This window comes from Trachinotus anak, unplaced genomic scaffold (genome assembly GCF_046630095.1).
Source record: "Trachinotus anak isolate AG129_WGS33_773 ecotype Australia unplaced genomic scaffold, CSIRO_AGI_Tana_v1 ptg000010l, whole genome shotgun sequence".
Classification (NCBI taxonomy): domain Eukaryota; kingdom Metazoa; phylum Chordata; class Actinopteri; order Carangiformes; family Carangidae; genus Trachinotus; species Trachinotus anak.
In genome coordinates this window covers 20,805,902-20,829,186 of record NW_027273861.1, presented here as the reverse complement: position 1 = coordinate 20,829,186, position 23,285 = coordinate 20,805,902, and the positions used below count along the sequence as shown (strand labels likewise).

At 39.5% G+C, this 23,285-nt stretch overlaps 1 protein-coding gene across 4 annotated transcripts in view; it reads left to right on the top strand.

The window, feature by feature from the left end:
• Positions 1–23,285, top strand: part of rabgap1l (RAB GTPase activating protein 1-like) — a 114,761-nt gene that overhangs the window by 45,731 nt on the left and 45,745 nt on the right. For all 4 annotated transcript variants that reach the window (XM_071486085.1, XM_071486082.1, XM_071486084.1 and 1 more), the window contains exon 14: positions 22,054–22,167. In XM_071486085.1, the coding sequence (XP_071342186.1) occupies positions 22,054–22,167 (114 nt within the window). The remainder of the gene's footprint in view (positions 1–22,053; positions 22,168–23,285) is intronic.

Genomic DNA, 23,285 nt, shown 5'->3' with positions numbered 1-23,285 from the left:
GCTTATTATACTTTAGTGGTATGTTACCAAGCAATTTGCCACTTACACATCTATCAGAAACAGAGCTACATGAGCATTCCAGTAGAGTCTTTCTGGTCACCTTATGAATGTAAGTAAATATTGTTTTTAAGCCAAGGTTTGGTAAACTACCAACAGAAAAATATCTGTCTTTTTGGATTATTTACATGTTCTACTTTCTTCACCAGCCACTTGTTTACTTCAGCTCTTTGCAGTTTTGCATGAGGTACGCAGGCAACCTACAGTCAATCTGAAATAGCCATGTGCTGGGAATGACTGCCCAAGGTTTATACTGTATGTGCCAGCATTGTTTTGGTTTCATTGGTTCAGGTAACCAAATCAGTGAGGTAGAAGCAGCTGTGTAAAGCTGCAAAAATGGGGTGTTGAATCTCAGATTATCAGCATTCATCACCCTTCAACATAATCAGGAATTATTTGATTCAGTGTTACTATTAAAAAAATATTGCTTTATGCAGCTTTAATACATTACAGATTGTTCTGTATACGTGCCTAAAGATGTATTTTGTAGGAAAAGTAGAAAAAAAAGATGATGAGAGGTAATTATCAATACATGGACACGCTGCACTTTTTAAAAACTTTTTCCAGCTACATTAACATACCCTGTGTCCATGTACTTGTCTGAAGGTATATTGTCATTTTATTTAATTTTCCATGATGTTGTGATAAGTTCAGGGGAGGGGTTTCCACTTAACCAAGAATGGGTCAAGTCATTAATTTATCACAATCGATCTGACTTCCACCTTCGTGCAGATACATCTTCTGCTATCTGACGTCAACATCATATCTGTAAGATAAGAGAGGACAGCAGATTTTTGTCTTGTAAATTCCTTTCTGTGGCCATATGACCTGGCATACATTTGGAATAACAATAGGGAACACACAGCATATCCGTGTCAAATATAAGACTATAATTATTTTTTTTTATTTTGATAGCTTGTGTTTTTTGTGCTCCTTTGGAGCATAGTGCTGTGAGGTAGTAGATGAAACTCATAGGATCTGAATTAGTGCTGTGTTATCTTCACAATGTGGTGACAAACAACACAACATATAAGACAGGCGAAAACAAAATTATGTAATGACCTAAAAAAAATAGCTCAGTTTCCATATAATGTAAAAGTTGGAATATTCCATTAAAGTGGAGATTACAGTATTTGGTCAGACGTAAATTGCACAAATATTCATTCCTTTGGTGGGCTTTTTTGTAGCAGATTATGTAAAATACGTGTCTTGGTTCAGGGTTTCAAAACTCCAAGAGCTGTTGAATGAATATTTAAAAAATAAATTTATATGTGTCTGTATTACACTGACCAAACTGAGGTGTTAGAAAATCAAAACTGTTATCTTGTCCAAACAAGTTGTCTTACTTTCAAGTGCATTGATAGGGGCTTTTAGTTAAGAGAATTTAGTAAACAGTTTCACTACAGGTTAATGGTTAATGTATTTATTTATTAAATTATGTTTAAACCTTTACACAATATACTGTATATGAGTATACTGTATGTAAAGTCTGTGTATCTGTTTTTAATCTGCTGTACAGCCACAAAAAAAACCAAAAAAAAAATATCAGACAAAAATTCTGACAAAGGTATGGCGCATCCATTTGTGTTAAATCCACTAGGCTGCTGATGTTTTGAGTAGGAGCAGAGTGTGTTAAATTACACAGTATCTATTTTTTTATTTTAAAATTTTGTCAAAGGCTATGGTTTTGCTGTTGCTGCCAACCCAATAAAGGTGAAAATAGTAGACATTCACATTTGTGTAGTTGCTTTTGTGAAATGTGTGTGTTTCTGTCGCAACAGACACCATTTAGCTAGCTTTCATTCATAACCGGTAGAAGTCCATTGGGTCACCCTCATATTTCCTCCACCTGGCACTGGTTTTAAGATAATGAAAGAGGATGGAGATGTCGGCTTGTGACTGTAAAACTGCCAGTTTGATTCTTGGTGGGATCAGTGTGATTACCTAACGCCTGTGTTGGCAAACGTTGTTAAGGTACCCTTCAGCAAGATGGTTGGATATTGAGTTATTTTTAAAATCTAGTGAATGTTTAAGAATAACTGAAGTAAGACAGGTGTTTGTGTGCATGAATAATGTAAACCTGTTGATAGTTGAAATGTCTTTTGTTTTGTCTTTTATCTAATGAGCAAATCAAATATTTAAGCCATATCCTGTGTCTGTTTAAAGTTCTCGCTCTGAGGGTTGCCCCAGAAATATAGCATCACTGAAAACTTTGCAACAAATATGGAAACAAACAAAACAAAGATTTAATTTTCAGGTTTTGGTCTCTTCATTTTTCTCCGAGCCAGCAGATGGCTGATCAGGTGGCCCTTGCTAGGTAACAGCTCTGCAGCAGGGCAGCCTTTCCTTTACAACAACTGGGAGTTAATGAACACCATCATGCTTTCTCTCGGTGAGAACAGTATCCTCATTATAGAGCCTGATCCCTTGTTCTTGGTCTTAAATTGGTCTTTGAAATTCATACACTCAACTGTAAGACTGCAGGCGAGCTTTGAAATAGCCCTAAGCCTGCTTTCTTTACCCTGCAGTTTACTGGAGAGATGGACAAGAGGAGATGGAAGGGGGCACTGGAAGAAGATTGAACGTAAGAACAGCAGATCATGGAGAGGAACTGGGTGAAGAGAGAAAAGATAGAAACATAGGTGAAGTGGTAAAGTCATAAGGGGAAATGTGGGTAGGAAGAGGAGGAGGGTTGAGGAAGCAAAAGAGGAAAGGAGAAAAAAAGGAGGGAAGAAGATGAAGAAGGCTGATTAGGAGGATATAAGCAGTTTCACGCTCATTTCTAGAATGATTTATTTGAATAAAATTTGAAAAAACTTAACTTTATTAAAAGTTATATCTTCATTATAGTTACATTTACATACACAAATGACATTTGGAGTGCAAAAGACTTACGTTTGATATGTAGTTTTGAATGAAAATCTGTATTTGTTCCTCCTACCAGAGAGCACTGGATCCACTTATAATTATTCAGCCAAACCCAGAGCAGCATCCCGGTCCAGGCCTCCTCAATATTCATAGCCGACACTATATCAGGAATTCCCTTTTATTTCCACAAATGGCAGCACTCGCCTCACTTCCTCTTTCCCTTTCCATCCTGCCACTCTCCTCCTCCTCTTTCCGTCCTGATTGAGAAAGGACCACCTGACCCTCTTTTGAGGTGGGGAAGTCATAATTGGAGGGGAAGCCAGTTCCTGCCTCTGTGTGCTAATGGTGGAGCCTTGCGGCACCCACCAAAAGCCTTTGATGGCATAAGGAGGACACACTCATACACCCACACATCCTCATACATCTTGCATTGCCTCAGTCTTTGAAAATGTGGGATGCGGTCTGATAGCTGACAGGTGTTAATCTCGTTGTAGCCGCTTGTGTGTCCTTAAAGGACGTAATGTGCAGTGTTAAGCATTTATTTACCTATTTACAAGGCAGAGGCTACACCCACTTGAGTGGCTGTGTGAGGCTGTACAACTGTGAGCTAAATGTCAGCAGGGGATCACCAAGTCATTAAGATTCATCCTCTGGAGGTCATGAATGTCTGTACCAAATTTCATAGCATCCAATAGTTGTGTGAATGCATGTGTCCTTGTTATGTCATCTTTACCCAGATTACCCAGTAATACTCACAGACAGGATTTTAAAATTCTGGAAAGTTATCAGGGTAACAGCTGTTTCATCTTTTGTTGCAATGATCTTGAGGTAAACAGAAGAAATACAGTGTTCACGTTACAGAATAATCCACCAGGAATGCTTGCTGGTACGGGATTGGCTAACGCAGCACCTTGCTGAATGACGTCACGCAGCATTTCAGGCTAAAGTTGAACTATATTTATGGTCCCCCTGCTCCATCAGCACACTTCTTGAATTCATGAATGAGAAGGGCTGCTGTGAATGTTGTTGTGAATACAGCCCAGAGGGATTTTCAGGTTATCAGTCTCTTGTGTTAATGCTGTCCTAGGATTTCTGCATCAGCCCCTCGAGTGACCCACTGGTCAGTGCTTGATGTCATCTTTGCTGTAGTTTGAATGCACAGAAAGTTATCAGTTAAACAAACCAAATACAAAATGCTATGACATTTAAAACATAGTTTTTGTTACTGTCCTTTGAGAGTGTTTGAAAGGTCCAGCACTTTGGCACCTGGCTCTAAGAACATGACATTTTTTTTAGCTTTGTAAACTGAGTCTTAAAGTGACTAAACCATAAAAGTAACTGTGATGGGAGAAGAGATGGATGATTGAAATGGAGATGCTGGACAGCATGAGGCAGGGCAGCGGCACTGGTGTCCAGCTGACGGTGCTGTCAGCAGTCTGACAGGAGAGACACTCTGCAGTGTGGTAAGATTTCATAACTGAGCTATGACCAAGATGCCGACTTTTTCTTTCTCCGACTGTGTGGAAATCTCATGTTTTCAATTTTTCACAAAGACATTACAATTTTTAGAGTTTTTGGGTATTACGTGAGAGTCATGTACAACAGGAGTGGGGTGTGGGGTGATTGAACATGACACTATGTTGGGAAGTGAATGATATATTTCTCTGGTATATAGATGTAATGAAGAAAAGATAACAGTAATAATATTGAGTTTTTATTAAAATGACAAATGTAGGTAAGAGCCAACGAAGAACCAGCACCTAATTATGCTGGTTCACACACTTCACTTATTTACAATCGGCAACAGAAATTCAAAGTATCATGTTGTTGCAATCAACACCCTGCTACTTTGTCAGCCAAATATGTGTGCTGTGTAATGTGAGTTAGCTATAAAGCATAATAAATGTGCACATGTATTAACTGATCATGGAAGCACACAGTGATGCTGCAGAAAGTACCTGCAGTTTGATGAGAGAACTGTGAGAGGCTCTTAGCAGAGCATGCAGAGGGGACTTGACATTTTAGTCACAGCACTGTGCCTTTTATTTTATGAATGGCACTCCCTCTTTAATTGCCCTGGTTGCTAAGAGGATACAGCTGTTTATCCAGTAACAAAATGGTTGCAGGTTAAACCATGACAGGGGCTCTGAACCCTGACAGTGCCCCAGAGCAATAAACCAATCGCTTACCTGCCCACTCATTTCAGGGAAAAAGTTGGAAAACGCCCTAAAATGTGGAATCACAGGGAATCTTCTTCAGCTGCTTTTCAGAATTGTGCGCTTCCATTTCACCGTTGGACGTGGTGATTGCCATAGGAAGGCAGGCTTTCTATCCATCAGTGGCCACTTGACAGAGATCTTTCTCTTCCATATTTTTTAAGTGCTTCAACTCTTCTAAATGTGCACAGTGGTTTCGCATGGTTGCAAGTAACATTCAGCATTCTACTTCAGTTTGAAAAAGTCAGATTCTGCCATTTTTCTCTTATTGTCCTTTCAGTCTCTGTTGCATCATCGCACTCCCTTTTTGTCTAAGGAACCACTTTGTGAAATCCCACCTCACTCTTGAGTGCCATAGCATCTCTATGGCCAGTGGCAACTATAAAAAAACAATTTAGGTCAGGGTTGTTATTTGTCTGCTTGGCCTGTGATGGGACCATAAAAGAATGCCATGTTTGTCGTTTGGGCACATTTTGGCCTCAGTGAAGACAACACCGAGCAAAAGGAAATCAAATGCAAACACGGCAGAAAAACTATTTCAGAGACCAAAGGTAACACCACCAATTTGTTTAATCACTTGGAAGACAATCACATTGCCGAATATGAAGACTGCATGGCTCAAAAAAAGAGAGAGACTGATGAGCACCAAAGTATTAGTTCATTAATCATAATCGAAGTAAAAGTTTAAAATAATTTTGATATCAATTTGAAGTCATATCCCATAGCCCTACTTCCCACAGGTTTTCAAATTAACACTTCTACATAAATCATTTTAAACTTTTGTTTAGAGTTAACACAGAAATTAGCCCCCTAACTGCATTTATGGTAAATACGCCAGAGTGAAGTATTCCAAGACAGGTTGAAATATACCAGAATTTCTCTGTAGATTAGAGTTGCTTGTGCCTGTTGTCTTTAAGGATACTTTTTTTTTTAAAGTCAGAACATTTTTAAGGATGCTCCTGACTTATTTATAGAGCTTGTTAGTTAATGTCAGATTTAGATTTGAGATAAAATTAAGGTGAAGATTAAGGGCAGCCATGTTGCTGTGATGCTTAAGGGTGTGTGCTAGGGAATGCATTACATCATAAATAATACAGGCCCTAATAAATATAGTAATAGAAAACTGCCTGCCTGAGTGTGTGTGTGCACGTGCGTTTCTGTGTGTGCGTGTGGTTGTGTGTGTGTGTGTGTGTGTGTGTGTGTGTGTGTGAGTGAGAAAGAGAGAGAGAAAATGCCAGCCTCCTTTATAAGTGGGCCCAGCTGCCAGCCTCCTGGCTGAGGGCAGCATGTTCAGAGACCATTTATGGACAAACGCACAATTGTGTGCACACATATAGACACGCACCAGAGACATTGAGAGGACATCAACCTGGGATGGATACAATAAATTAACACATGAAGACACACACACGAAGACAAGAAAAATAATATTGGCGGCACTATATACATGGCACCTACTCATAAAGAGCAGCCGTCACAAAATTACATGGACACACAATACATGTTTAAATAATAGTTTATTTTACTGAATCACCTACATTTTCTTCATTTAAGATCATGTAAAATAGCTCCTTTTTACAGACAACACTTTTATAGCAACTGTCAATGCTGAGGTGAACTGTTATCTCAAGGAAGGATTTATTTGATTCAGTTGTAATCATTGTGGGATTGGAGGCTTAAAAGTTTTCGGTGTTTAACAAGTAAAAGAGAAGGCATGAAATATTGGTCTATAATCTGACAGAATAGACATTTAGATTGACAGCATCCACATTTGGAGCTGGACTGAGCAGCCAGTTATTGATTCACTTTAACAATTGTAATGATCATTAAATCTGTGATTGATAAACTGCCAGCAGTGATCTACAGCAGTGTGTCTCTCCTTCACCTTTCCAGTCCCTCCACATCTCATGGTCAGAGGCACTGAATAATTTAACAGCAGTAAATGTACGGGAAATAATTTAATTTTAATCCAAATTTTGATACACTGGAAATGAAAAGATAAATCAACATAAAAAATTTAACTTACCACAACTAAATTTAATACAACTTTTATCTACATTACGTTTTGAGGCAGAAGTTGTTAAATGAAAAGTATATCAGTGTCAAAACAGATTTACCTGCATTAAAGCAAATGAGCAACATTAGGAATGAAAAGTCTTTCAAAAGCTGTTATTGCTCTTTAGTGCCAGCTAATGTTGGTCAGTCTTCCTGCTGTCTGAAAACTAAAACTTAGTCACTTGGTGTTATTGTAATATTCTAAGTCATTTCTAAACCGTTAACCCATATCAAAGTAATGATGAATGAAACTGGTCAGTGTTTACAAAAGTGTCACATTTTATGCTTTTATGTGTGAAACTCGGTCCTTAGATTTTGGGTCTTTTTCGTTGTGTCTCAGACTGAGAGTGATCCGGCGTTCCTCTCTTCCATTGTCAACACTGTTAGACAACCGAGCTCGCCACAGCTGGTACTTTGAACTGCAGACATTCTTTCTCCTGTTCGAAAAGGATTTTTTTGTGACTGAATGGAGCTCATTAAAGTGTTGGCTTTGGAGCTGCTTCAATCCACTTTACTCACCGCACTGCTAAAGGAACATCTAATTTTTTTTAAAATTTCTTTTCTATTCACCCTTTTTTAATTTGATTTGGCATAATTTGCACCAATATTCTTGCTCTAGCTGTTCACACGTAGAGGACAAAGACAAGCACCTTGACAGACAGTGGAGGACAAACGTGTTTTTTTATTGTTAACCTCCCTGCAGACCTCAGGTACTGAAGCTCTGCCAGCAGATGTACAGCCAGCTTCTCTAATTTTCTCTCAGGGCATTTTAGCTGAATTAAATACCATAAGACAGTCAAATTACCCCCTTGGCTCCTTAGCATATTTCCTCCCTCCTCCTACCTCCCCTCTTTCGCTCTTCCTTTCTCTCCCTCTATCCTGAGGCAGTGTTTCCCACAGTAGCACACCAGGCCTGGCTGTGTTAGGCAGTTATTCAGCGATGGTCTAGCAGTTTGCCTCAGGCCATCACTGATATGGCTAGTTCTTCCTCTGTGGCATTTAGCCTTGCTACACTTGCCAGGACAGGCGGAGGCAAATGAATGAATGTAAAATAATAGTAATAACGACAATTATATGTGGTGTACTATGGGCTGTGTAACCAGTATGTGATGTGGGTCTCTTGCACATCATTTAGTCAGTAACTAAATTAATCAACACCTAGAGAGTTGGTCTTTATTTTCATCTTCTAGCCATGATTAAGACTTTTTACCTTGACAAACCAGTGTACTGTGACTTTTTGGGAATTCACTCTTTTTTTGTGAACAGTGATTACATACCTATGCACCAACATCAAACCACATCGAACTTAAATAACCTATGTTTGGCCCAAGCCAGTTACTTCCACCAGCAGTCTTATCTGTACAACTAGTGTTGATCAGAAAATAATCCTGACAATACCTTGTGTATTATATTAGATTTTACACTCATCAACAGGAACACCTGTGCAACTCATCCAATTATCTAACCAGCCAATCATGTGGAAGCAGGGTATAGAATCATGCAGATATAGGTGAGGCGGCATTTCAGTTCATGCTCACATTAAATATCACCCATCCATAATCTATACCACTTATCTGTACAGGGTTGGGGGGCTGGAGACAACCTCAGCTGACATTGGGTAAGGGCAGGGTACACCCTGGACAGGACACCAGTCTATCTCAGACAGTTGAGGACTGGAAAAACCTAGCCCGGTCTGATGAATCTGCTGAAGAAAGATGTTAGAGTCAGGATTTGGCATCAACAGCATGAATCTGCGTTGTTTCCACAGTTGTATGAATGCATTGTAAGAATGCCACAGTCTGTCTGAGTATTGTTGCCGACCATGTTTCTAGAAGAGTATAGGATTTTATACTTAGTAGACAAGTGGCCTGGATTTACCAGACAAGATTCACCTTGTGAATGTGATAAGAGAATGGCCTCAATGTTAAATGTGCGTGCGCCACAGTGTACGATGAAGAACAATACTAGAGTAGAGATCTTACATTTATTCTTTAGTTACAAACAAAACAATGTGAAATTCAGTCACTACCATATTTTTCTACAAAATGTTTAATACTTCATTTGTGCGTAGCTGTACCCTCCCTGTTATCCTGTGTATGTAATTGTGGGTAAGACTGCCAGCTATCCAGTACTACATCCTCGGTTATAGTTGAGTGTCTCCATTGTCTCTCTGGATCTTCCCAACTGAACGTCAGGACTTCAAAGGCACTGTGTCACTATGGTAACCATGAATCTGAAGAAGCAACAAGGTTTCAGAGAGTTTATTTGAAAATTATAAATAGGGTGCAATTAAAATGGATGTTAACACAGGCTCCAAAAAAGCAATCTCTTCATTATTCATTTGCGTACGCTTTTATTTTGAAGATGCAGGGGAAGGAAAATGGGGGCAGTAAAGGAAGTCTAAAATCAATCGTGTCGGTCGTGTGTAGATGTTGTATCAGAGTGTTTCTTTTACTCAAGGAACAAGTGAATTGAAAGACACAGCCCCATCTACATGTGCAGAAACAATGATTCACATAACTTCATACCATCCACACACAAGTCTCTCCATCTTCTCTTGGGACCCACTGACCCTCCACTCCACCTCTATCATCCCTTGGGGTCTTTTGTCCCCACATAAAAGAGACCTGACTCATATCCTCCAGTAAAAACCGCAACACACAGAAAATGTCAGATACCTGGGGGGATGCACTTTATCCGCTGACCTCTCTCAATGATGTTGTGTATGTGAGAGAGAGAGAGAGAGAACCAATCTGTTCCCTCCCAAACACACACAGGAACAGTATGACATGTTTTTCACATTAGTTAGTTTTTGTGCATAGTTCAGTACAGTATAGTATCTTTTTAAAATCATTTTGCAAAGGCACCAAAGGGTGCTGCACTTTGGCTACAGCATGATACTAATAGATATCCTAGAAATACTGTTGGCTGCACCACATTACTTTGCTCAACAGACTGCCAAGCAGGATTAGGTACTGTTGCAATTTGTCAACTGGTGGAAGAAAATTCAAGCAGTAATGTAAAGAAAGGGGCCTTGGTGTCTTATTTTTCCAAAGATGAGTAGAAGCTTCCATGAATTCACAGTTTTGGGCTGCAACTAATGACTCATATTCATAATTTTTTGTAATTGTTAACTTAAACAATTACAATTTTAAATATTTTTGTCTATAAAATGCCAGACAAATTGTAAAAAATGACTTGGTTGAAATGTTTTTTTTGGTCTGACCAACTTTCTAGATACTAAAAATCTAAAGCTTTCAGTAAGGCACTGAGTGTTGAAGAGTTATCACTGCATTGACTTCTTGGGATATTTTAGCATCCAGCTGACTAGTCTGCTGATGACAGGAAGCTCCATTACCAAGATGCTCTAAGGTGTTTCTGATAATCCTCATTTTAGCTATATTTCATTCATTTAAAAAGCGAAGTAAAGAAAGATGTTCACCAGTTTTTAATGTAAGCAGATTTAGAAATTTCACCTTTTTGCTTGCTGTCTGAACAGTCTATCTGCACTTCCAACTCAGCTAATTGAAATGCAGAACGAGCCGGACCATTAAAATGCCACGGCAGCGATACAGAGACAGATGAATTTGCAATCTGCCAGGCGGGCCAGCTGTTGCCCCCTCCCCTTCCCCAATAAACCTCCAGGGAAGCCTCCAGAAACTTCCTCGCCAGCAACCAAGGACAAAGGCCTCAGGGGGAGCTGGTTTTTAATTACTGGGCTGCCGTCCTCTGAATATCACACCAATAGATTAGCTCACTGTGTCCCACTGAAATGAAGAGAAATGAGTAGTATTTGGGGGAGCCAGGTGTGTCAGCAGAGGGGGTGGTGTCGTTATTACACCCGGCTGTCTGACAGTGTTATGACTAGGGGCAAGACTTTGAAGTTATAATACAGTCTGTGGTTTCTTGCCTGACATACTTTTAGAATTAGCACCTTTCTTTGGAATCTAAAACAAAATAGGACCAAGGCATTTTTCAGTTATAGACCCAAAATGTTCATGAATCTGACATTTTGGGAGTTCTTAAAAATGACTCAGTGTTTTAACTGGACATGTTGCTCAAGCCTTAGAGCTACGAACTCTCATCGAAGTTCCTGATGTGGAACTTGAAAGTTTGACGTTATGTTTTTGATGTTTTGTTATCAGACAAACGAGATGCCACAGTTCAAACTAGAGCTGAGCAATATGCAAAAAATAAATAAATAAATCACATTGCAATTATTTTGGCAGATAGTGAAATTGGATTTCAGTTTGACTGTGTAATTTTTGCATTTCATTTTCACTGAAAAAAATATAAAAATGATGAAGATGTGATTTTTTTTTAAAATTTGGTCTTGTACCAAAAAAACATGTTCTTTTACGCCTGAAGAATATGATTTATAGACCATGGCATCACCTTAACACCACAGTGCTTCATTTATGAATGCTGTGACACATTGTACCTCCTTTGAAAAAACTGCAGCTCCTGCAGTTTGGATGTTGCACTTTGCCATATTGCGATTTTCATAATATTTTGATTAATTGTTCATCCCTAATTCAAACTACGTTAAAAATTGTGATTAGTGGCTAATCTACCTGACCTACTAACAAGTAAGATATAGTTTGTACCTCATTCAGCCCAGTGAGTCTTCCTCAAACCTTTATTTTCTTAAGGAAGAAAGAAGGTGCATCAGTGTAAATTAATGGTAGACCTTTAAATTGCTTAGAAAGCATTTTATATTTACCTTCACAAGAAGAGATTTGTGGAGCACACGTTTTCTCCTAACAGCACCAATCTTCAGCCACACAGTTCCACTGGTCAACAAAGGGAAACCACACGATCTAACCAGTCTTTGCTGTATCTATGCTGCGACACTATAGCAGGTGGTGTTTAAATGCCTTGCTCGGAGGCTTGCTGCAGCAGGACAGAGTTTGGTTCATGCTTCCCGTGTGGCTTGGTGTTGCTTTCTGGTTCTGTTGTAATAACACCATCAGAGGAAGATGCTTCTTCACTCTCTAAAGGCAATCAAACATGTGACTCAAATGTCAGAAGGATTACAAGAGCAAGCAAAAGTTGCATAAGCTGGATACACAACCACATGCAAACAGGGTGTGATGTGACCTCGCTTTATTCAGAAGAACTGTTCTCTTCTATTTAAATGTCCATAACAAAACAAACAATGCTGCGCCAATGTGAAGCAGTTTTATAGTCTGAATTCATGTGGGCTCTCACCTGGAGGAGCTCCAGGGTGCAGCCCTGCTACAGACGTGCTCTTTAACACACCGTGCTGCTGGTTCATAACAGCCTGTGATCTCAACACATGGCCCATAATGCACCACTCCCCGCTCAAGCTCAAGCCAGGCTCAGATGGCACAGTACTTGCTTTTGTTTCCTCATTCCTGTCAGAGACAATGGTGTCGAAGTGCATTGAATTTATTCAGTTGATCCACCACTCTGCCTGGGTGAGAAGGGAGAGAAAACCGGCTGAGCCTCCTGACTGAGAATAGGATCAATAATGCGGTTTGACAGTATATGGAGATGAGTAACACATAGACAGTCCTATAATGATTTCTCTCTTTGCCTTTAGGATAAGACCTGCTCTGAAACCTGCAGTTTGGAGCTGTTAAGCTGCCTAAGAAAATTTGATTACTCTTTGTTTTAATGGAGAGTTGTTGTGATATGATGCTGGTTGCTGTAAGTTTTATATAGGCCAGTATTTAAGTAAGACAGTAAGATTCAGGGAAGAAACACTGGACAAGGATATTGGATGAATAAAGGGTTCGAATGGGATAAAACTGAAAAAAAAGTGGGATGTTTACACAATCCGTTGTCTCTCAGTAGCAACAATTAAAAAAAACCAGGACCACAATGCTACTGTGACCCTCTCATCCCTCCTCCTTCAGCTCTCACACTTCTCACACCAGCAGGGTGCTGCAGCCTCCCATTGTTGAGAATATTCTAGATAAAGAACTTCAGCTGGTGTCCAACTAAATGGATTTAGTGGTGTTTGTTTGTGGTCGTCTGGAGACTTAATGGACTAAATATAGTATTCATACTGACACAGCCAGCGATGCTGGAATGCCGTTTTGATGGTACAACCTTTTGCAAATTCTCACCGTGCTTATTCCTACTTTGACCTTACCTTGTGTGTAGCATGTTTCTTCTTCTTTCAGATACTGTATGTTAGGACTATTTAAATGTTTCAAATATATCGTAGGAATAGATTTAACTGCCATGATTCATATCACAATAATGAATCTTGATAAATGATCATTTTCTGGAAAATCAGCTGATGAATGAAATAACCAGATAAAGTAACCAGAAACCGTAAATGTAGACCTTACATATTATGGCTCTTCATCACATTGATGAAAAAAATCATGAAAATCTGAAACTGCCAATATGCACTATTGCTCATGATCATCTGATACCTCCAGGAGTGTTAAAGGGCTGCCTTTCATGATGGCAAAATCTCCTAGTAAATATTGTCATATCACCCATCCCTAGAAAACAGGGATTTTTTTCTGATATATTTTAGAAATGTTTTCACATGGTAGAAAAAACTGTGGCACTCTGGTGTGTGAACAATCACACTATCAAGTTCAGATGGACCTTTTGTGACAGAGCCATGTTTTGAGCGATGTACTTGATTATTTTATCCAGTGGTCACTGTTTCACTCGCAAGCAGCAGTTGCTGGAGTTGTTAAGTAAAGCATTAAGGTTTTTCTTTCTAGCTGTGCTCTCTCTGTAATTATTTTCTACACACAGTTTGATTTTGTATGCCGTAATCTTTCTTCATGCTTGACTCCAGAGGATTAATGCTATAGCAGCATCATCTCTGATTGGCTGGGCTGTCACTTCAGAACTTAGTGGGCTCTGAGTGTTGAGCTGTCTGAACCTGGCATACTCCACTCCCGCCTCACCGGTTTAGCAAAGCCTGGCTGCCTCTCTGTCGAGGGGCTCACCAGCCAGCACCCATGGGTCCCGTCCACACCTAGAAGTTACATAACTGTCAGAAGAGAAGGGTAAATTAAGAGCTCACTGCTTTCTACACAGTGGTATAATAAGGAGACGGAGCTGCTTCTGAAATTCTACATTTACATTTTTACATTTTAAGCATTTGACTACCACTTAAATCCTGAGAGAGTGAGAATGAGAAAGCAGGTAGGTGGTTGATTATGTTGCTCAAGGACATTTTGACAGGATTCAGTGCTGTTGATGGACACTGACTCATACCTCTAAAGCACAATGTTGACACATTGACCTTGTGCTGTGAAGCAGACATAAGTGTTGGCATATTTTTCTGAATTGTCTCATGTTTAAAAAGGACTAGAGCCTCAATACATACAGAAAGACCCAACAAGTCAATTTAACTTTCCTTTATGTCAGTTGTCATTGGGTCACTGACATCCATCCTCATCTCCTCTCAACATAAGTTCAAATATTCCCTAGAAATTTGAGCAATGGAAACCCAACTGTTGTGCTGCCCAGCTCATTTACACTGCTGTTTGAAGCCACCATCAGCTATCAGATTCATCTAAATTGTTTTGACAAGTTGTTTTGTTTTGTTTCTAAATTATTTAATTTTTTCATTTGCCAAATAAAGATTCCACACTGTGCACTATTTGTGCTCCAAAACACGAGCTCACAACTTATGGGGTGTACACTGTTCTATGATACCATCCTTTCAGTGCTTATTTATGCACTAATGATCGCAAGTAAAAAGAGGTAATGCACTTGAAGTATGTTTTGGTGCTTCAAAGTGCAAATGACTGGTCTCTTTTCCTCTATTTAGGGGCAGACTTACTGAGTCCTGACTCTGTACCACGGTATGCTGTTGTCATAGGTCCAGTGTGGGTACAGCCTGGTATTGATTCAGTGGAAAAACTCGACTAGTCTACCTGATAGTGCAGAGATTTGCCGTGGGACAGCGTGACTAGACTTCACCAAGGTCCCTAGTCATCAGTGTCAGCTGGCCTCAGATGAGGGACCAGTGGTCCGAAATGTTCCTGGTTTTATCTTTCCTCCCTATGGAGACAGGGGGAAGCTAACAGAGCCTGATATCCAGCAAGGCAAACAATAAGTGGACAGAGGACTTAAACTGTTTGCTGCAGGAGCACACTTGACATGAAACAACTCCGGTGTCAACTCAGCTGTACCTGCCTCTGAATGAATTGTTTTTATCATAAAAGGACAGGTGTTCACTTGTATTGCCTTCAAACTTTATATAAATTAGGGCACAGTTCCCAAGGCAGCGATTAACATTTAAAATATCCCCCATTAAGCATCTGCCCTTTTACTGCTTTGCTCTACCAGTATTGCAGCAGAAGCAGTTTAGTTTCAGCCACAGTCTTCTCTTTCAAATGTTGTGCCTTGAACTGAAAACAGCTAAAACTCAAAACATTTTTGTTCAGTTTAAAGTCTTCATAAAGTAGTTCATTTATCGTATCATTATTGTATGTATTTGTTTGTCAGCTTGTTAGTGAACATTTCTGCTCTTCTCTTTATGTTCATCTGTCTCCTTACTGTGAAAGCTGCAACTCACAGTGCAATTAGTTTCACAGTCCATTTATCTATTATCTGTTACTTTTTCAATAATCAGTTATTTGTTCACCGTGTATAATGTCAGAAACTAGTGAGAATCCCTAATCACAGTACCCAGGCCCCCAGGTAACATCGTCAAATTGCAAATTTTGCCCCATTACCTCTGATATTTAATGTACAATGTTTTTGTTGTTTGTTTAATGTTCAATATTTTTTCATCATAAATTGATACTCAATTATCAAAATTGTTGACAGTTAATTTTCCACCAGTTGACCAATTGTTTCAACACTACTTGTGTTGTTTTAAGTCGAGCCTTTTTTTCTTCCTTGGAACTGCATTTGTAGGAAAATATGCTTTAGAAATAAAATTCATCTTAAAATATTCCAGAGATATAATGCGAAGCCATTTGTCGCACATTCTAATGCCTGGAAGGGGGGAACAAAAATTTTCATTTTTTAAATGAATTTCATTTAAAAGACATGAACGTCAACTTGATGAAAGGAAAAAAACAAAAAAACAACTCAAAACAGAATGTGAATATACAAGTTTACACAGCGGAGACTGAGTTATAAATTAATGTTGATTTATGAATAAAACCAGTTTAACCGTATGGACACAAGAATGTGTCTCCAGACAGTTCTTCTGCAGAGAAAAACCTCTCCACTCTCTTAATGAAATGCTGTTGAATGTAGAGGGATGTGGAGGTGGAGTGCAGGTTTGGACACATTGGACACATCAGCAGTTTTTATTTTTAGCTGCGTGTGTTAAGTAGGTTACCTGTTGGTGAGGTCTGAGTAATGGACTGTCTGCCCAACAAGCCCCCAGGCTACAATTAGAGGAAGCCTCTCATTCCCCTCTGTGTACATATCTCTCTGCCCCCTCTTTATCTCTCTCTTTTTCGACTTCTGTCTCAATCTGTCTCTCTCTCTGTGTTATCTGTCTTGATCTCTTTCTGCCCCCCACCCACCCCCACCCCGTTGCTCTTTGCCTCTTCCACTCTTTCTTTCCTTACTTCCATCTCCTTTCCTGTCTTGTTTTCTGCCTTCAGTCAGTCAGTTTAAAAGCCACCAGGGGATAAATCTGATGGGTACGCACAATACTGAAGAATACACACACTGACACACACTCACACACACACACACACACAGTATGTGAATTCAGACTGATGGTGGACAGTGTCGATGTAATCCCCATGCATGTGCTAATGCTTTTTAATCCCTCCATATTTATTATATCATCTGTGCTGATGTATAGCGTTCCTGCTCGTTTGTGTCCAGATGAAAGGTGAGAGTGTATTTTGTGGGCCAGCATTTGTATGTGTGTATTATTCTGTGGTTTCAGCTGACAGATAATTATGTCTGTGTCTGAGTAAAAGTTGATATTATGTGTTTGCACGTACTTGGTTGCACTGACTTCTGTGCTTTCATGCATTCAGCAGTGTACGTGTGTGTGCATGTATGCAGACTGTGCGTGCCCTCGTGAATATGTGTATATAGTTCTATTTTACACAAGCTTTACAGTCTACCAGGCTCTATGGGCCTGTCTTGTCACGCCTGTGGAGCAGCTTACTGAAATTTGCATGTACTGGCTTTGCCAATTAGGAAGCATCCAGCAGTCCTTCCTGTTATTTTATTGGTTGTGTAAATCATCATATACCAAACTGCCATCCACTTTTTCAGCAACTGAAAGAGTAACATAAAAACTAAGAGGATTACTAGGAGTCAAGAATAGCGCAGTCTTTTCTTGAGATGTGATGCTGCCTCTCCTATCCTGGTCTATCGCAGCCACAGATCCCCTGTTATTACCTCTGTCTGAAAACGGAACAAGCACATCACTAACAGCCTTCTGGATCCCTCTGTCTATGTCTGCCATTGATTCACCTGTGGCGGCGATGGATAGACATTTCCACCTAACACTCAGGCTGAAGATCCTTTGGATGATGGAGGTAGTGGTGACGATGCTGAGCTCTCTGCCTCTAGCTGTCAACGACATCATCCAACTCTCTCTCTCCAGCCTCAGAAGGTGATGACATGGAAGTGCCCTACAGTGTGGGCCCCTCTCTGAAACACACAATATAACCTACCTTATTCGAGCACAGACTGTCAGAGTCCTCTGACTTGGTCACCCTGCTGCTTGCCAAGTGTCTGACTTTCTGATGCTTGGTTAGGGTTTGCCACCCATTAACGCAGCTAGTACTAGTACTGTACACGCAAATCTTCAGTTCAGGAACAAGTAGGCAAACTTGTAGAGCCTGTTGTAAGGCTGTACTTGAGCTCAGAGAACTAGGGTCACAGTGTAAGGTATAGATTTGAGACATATTCTCTCTGCTTTGTGTTTGTACTAACAGTGTACAGCAGGGAAGTGGAACTAGGGCACTGTGACTGAGAACTGATGCTGCTGATGATGCTGCAGTTTCTCCTCAGCACCTCAGTCTCCCCGCAGAGATCAAAGAGCTGCCAGCTTCAGCATTCACACACACACACACACACACATTCACATCCACACATCCATCCCAGTAAGCAGCATATAACTCGTGTTCCAGCATGCACTTAGAAAGAAAATGTATACACCAATCAGCTCAGGTCTGCAATGATTTTAAGTAACAATCCACCACAAAATCAACTTGAGAGATAGTGAAGTGACTTACTGCAAGTAAGTGCTACAGCTTACTCTGTCTACGCCAAGAGTATTGGAGTGTTTGCCTGTAGTGATAATGATTGTTCCTTCCTTTTACAACATTCAAAATATTTCCACAATAAAGTTCCTCATAAAAATAAGTAAGTATAACCAATTTACTGTTTCCTCATGATACTGCCATAGCTGAAAAAATAAATGTTACTATTTATTATTTTTTGCAATACCATTTTACTGTTAAAATGGGCACATTACAATATACCAGGTAAACACTATAAACTTAAGATCCTTTTCTCTACACTGTGTGTGTACATAGGCATTAAACATCTGTAACTTTGCTTTCTGCACTGAAAATGAGAGAAGATGAGGCAAACATTTAGGACTCTTGGAGGTAGAAGGAGAGGAGAGAGAAGTGAAATGAAATGGAGAAAATGTATTACAGGAAAGAAAAGGAAATAGAAAAAGCAGAAGAAGAGATGGTACAGTAGAAAATGAAGTAGAAAAGAGTGGAGAATAATGGAAGCAGACAAGGGAAGGAGATAAATGAAAAGAGGACTAAAGGAGATGGGAGTAAGGAATTCAATATGAGAAGGAAATATGCAGAGAGAAATTGCTGAGAAGGGGTAGAAAGGATTCAAGATGAGAAGGAAGGAATGGAGGAGGAGATTAAGCAGAGTAGAGGACGTCCTCTCCTCATTTTTTTGGGCTGTTTTTTTGAGTAATGAGGCCGTTAATTAGTAGAGGCATGCATGGTTTATTAAATCAAAGTGTTTACAACTTCCACTGTCAACCAGATTTTTAGTGGTCCTTGCTGATGTTGCCATGGAAATTACAGTGTCATAAATGCGTTTGTTATTGATGGACCAACTCAGAAAGAGTTATACATTAATCATTAGCCTATAATTATTTTAAAAGTAATGCTTTTGCTTGCTGAATAATTAATGAAACTTTTCTTTGTGTGGCCGTCTCCTACTCTCTGTTGCTAAATGACAAAGAAAGCGCGCAATGTAAACGTTCAGCTCCTCACATTCTTTCACTGAACAAAGTAAAAATGGAAAAACATCTACTGACTGTAAGAAACATTTCCACTGTTTCTCAAATATCATTGTACTTTGTGAGGATCAAAACAAATCAATACAGGGGGTTGATATGGTGTTTCAAGCTTCAGTCTAGTCCTGTTAAGGTTTAATGTAAGTTGGGCTGCAACTGATAAATACCAATATTTTTTGAATAGTTGTTTGGTAACTTTTCATTGGAGGGGTACTTTTTTTTTATGTGATCTGAATCTGATCTCTTGTTCAGACAAAATAAAGTATTTGAACACTGTGGTTAATTTCCTGTTGATCAGCTAATTGGTTCATCAACTAATCATTTCAGCCCTAAAGTAAGGTTAACTTAAATACTCACTGTATTAGAAAAATACCTTTTCCACATATACAGTAAATGAAGTACCCAGATAAACCATATGATTCATTTTTCATCAAAATTTAAGCAACATTTTGACAAACTTTAAAATAAACTCTATCAATCTTGTGTGTCACATTTTGGAAATTCATTTTGCTGTCAGGTTAAGACAACCGTGAACACACGAGTGAAACAAAAAACACTCAACGCTGCCATCATTCCTGAAGAGCTGCATCTGTTTTTTTGTGCTACAGAAGGAACACAATGTAAAACTGTTAGTTCCATTTCCAACGCATAATACACAGAACCACACACCACCTCCGCACTACAAATCTCATTAAAGCATTACACACATCTGTGCCAGCAGCGTCTATCATACCCTTTGGTGTGTGTGTGTGTGTTTGTGTGTATGCGCGCGTGTGTATGCGCTTGTGTGTGTGTGTGTGTGTGTGTGTGTGTGTGTGTGGTGTAGTTACATGTAAAGCACTTAGACTATATATATATTTGTACTCATACACAGCATACAAGCATAGTGCTGGATACTGGCAACATGGCAAACAAGGAATTATATTTAGCTGATTGTTGACTGTAATACCAAACCACAGTACTGATTAATGAAACACAGTGCATGTATAATTGTGTTTGTGATTACTTCACATACATTTGGAGCGAAAAAAAAAAAAGTGGGTGACAAAGACAGGTATTATTATTCTGTCATAAACTTTGCTATGGCTAGGTTTCTTCATAAAACTAAGAATTTTTTTTTAAATTATTCCCAAGTTCAATTTGCAAACAGGAAAAGTCAAGTTGTACCAATAAAAATAAACAAAACTACACCAAAACAAACAATTTAGGCTACAAAAATGACCATGTAACATTAAATTGATAATTACATATAATTAAATTAAGTGCAAGAACAACTGGGCCGTAACTACTGAATATTTTCCCTATAGAGTAATCTGCATGTTTTTTTTTTTTTATTAATTCATTAATTGCTTTATATGTAAAATATCCAAAAATTCTGAAAAATGTCCAACCTAGTTTGTTTGAGCCCAGGTGACGACTTAAAAATAAAATAATCCATTCACATTAGTGGCATACTAAGAAAACCAGCAACTGCTGATGTTTAAGAAGCTTGAACCACATAATATTAACAATAAATATAAAGCAATCTTAAATCCTGACACCTTAAATCAAAAATCATGCAAAGAGACGTTTGAGCTACAGTCTCAGTCTTTCAAGTCCTTCTTAAAATGATAGTCAGGAGCTCACATGTACACTGAAACAGGTTCATTCCTCCTGTTCATCCCTTCCTAAAGTGATTCCAGTAGAAGAGATGCGGGGGGGAAAAATCTACAGTCCTCATTCTGTGCAAAAATAGGGGACCTCCTGCCCTTTCACCATATGAGCATGATAATTCTGCAGTGTTTTCCAAAAATGTCCCGCAGACTGCCTTTCCCCTCTGAGATGCTAAATACCCTCCTTTTCTCTCTATTGTCAGGACACAAGGTGAGAAAAGGAGCAAGAAAGATGAAATTTCTCACTCGCTCCTGCTCTCGCACACACGGTCTCCCATTCTGTTTCTGACACACACAAACACACATCAAGGCCAGTCAGGCTCAGGGTTGGTTTATCTGCAGCTTACAGTGAGTTGCTGGAGAATGCTGTGCTGCCAGTCTTCTCTCTGGTACTGTTTGCGCTGTGTGTGCGACAGTGTGCAACTTTCAGTATCTATGTGAGAATAGAAAGTGAAGGGGGAAATAGCAGATTGGCTGTGTATGTGTGTGTTTGTGATTGAGAAGCACGCAGGAAAACAAGCAGCCATGTTTGGTGTGTGTGTGTTTGTGTGTGTACGCTGCCGTGGCTGTGTATTAGACGGCGCAGACTGAGTGACTGATGCTTGGGGAGTGCTGTTGCTGTTGCAGGAGGAATGGGACAAACATTAATAGACACACACACACAAAAAAAAACACACTGACAGCAGGGTGTTGCTGCTTTGTATCATAGCTGAGGATTGATGCGGTTGGTTATGAGTTGAGCACAATTCGTTGCCCTCTTTTTTTACCTTATGTAAACAGTCCCAAACAGAAGCGACATGTAGGACTGTCATCAGTGAAAATGTCATGAAGTCCTGTACGCTGAGTTGAAAAAACTCTTTGCTTTTCTTGCCATCTCATGAATCCATTTACAAAGAGTTTATTCTTACATCAAAATAAACTGTATGTGACTTGCACTTCCTTCAGCCACAAACAGAAGATCGAAGCGTCTATAGCATGTAATCTGCGTGTGTTGCAGGATTCAGCCCAGGAAGGTGTCATCACCCGGGATATCCACCGCACCTTCCCTGCACACGACTACTTCAAGGACTCTGACGGAGATGGACAGGATTCACTGTACAAGATCTGTAAGGTGAGTCTGAGATATGACATTCATGTTGTGGAGGTGCATCCATGGAGCAACGGTGTTGGCTGTCAGTGACATCCAGATACTCTGAATTCGATCAAATCGGCACTGGATTATAAAATACTGTTTGTTTCCTCCGTTTCTCTGTGGCATCATGGAACAGAAGGCAAATCTCTGCACAAACTCGTTCATGCTGTGTTTGAACATTTTTGAAAACTTTCTTTTGAGAATCAAATGCTGTGAGATGAGAAGCTAATTTTGAAACGTCTGCTAAACCCTCTAAATTTTGTGCCTATCCCCATGATGCCAGCCATTCGTTTTTTTTTTCTGTTTTGTTTTCTCTTTGTGGCCTGGCAAGGCTCAGTAGGAATTTGCTTGGCATTTCAAATTGGCTCTACAATATATGATTGACAGTGCCCACCTTTACTGAGACATCAACATGAACCCTTCCTACACGACATACCGGACATACGCACCCCTCAGTGGACAGTCATTTATCTTTTCTTCCAATTTTTTAAGCGGAAAAACATTGTGGCTGTTATGTAGGTGGCAGATTTCTCTCAGATTACCCACCAAAAATGGTTTTTGAATATCAAATCAGAGGCAAGAAATAGACCATGTAGTTACAGAATGCTCCATGCTTGTATTGTAAAACAATTAAGGCCTAGTATGACTAGTTTAGATGGGGACGTTTTTAGAGGCAGAAGTAAATTAATCATTTTAACGACTCTGAGTTATTTAATGATTGCTCCTGCGTTGTGCTGCCAGGCTGATCCTGAGGAGACGTCCTTGAGGCTAAAATTTAGTGGGGGATATGAGCATATGAGATGTAGCCTGAGTTTGCATGAGTGCTGAAAGGCTGTTCTGACCTCAGTTTTCCACTTAAGTACAACATTTTATGTTATATTGCTTGTTATTATTTATAGACTGTCAGTAACGGTGACAGCCAAATATATCTGAGAAAGCATGGCTAAGGGCACAACATCAGCACAGTCACAATTACCATGCGTTGTACATCAGTATATCTCATTTTAAGTATATGAGTGAAGTAGGGAGCTGTGCCCACCTTTGTTTTATAAAATTCCTGAAATTCTACATGAACAGCAATGCTCCTGTAGTTTGTA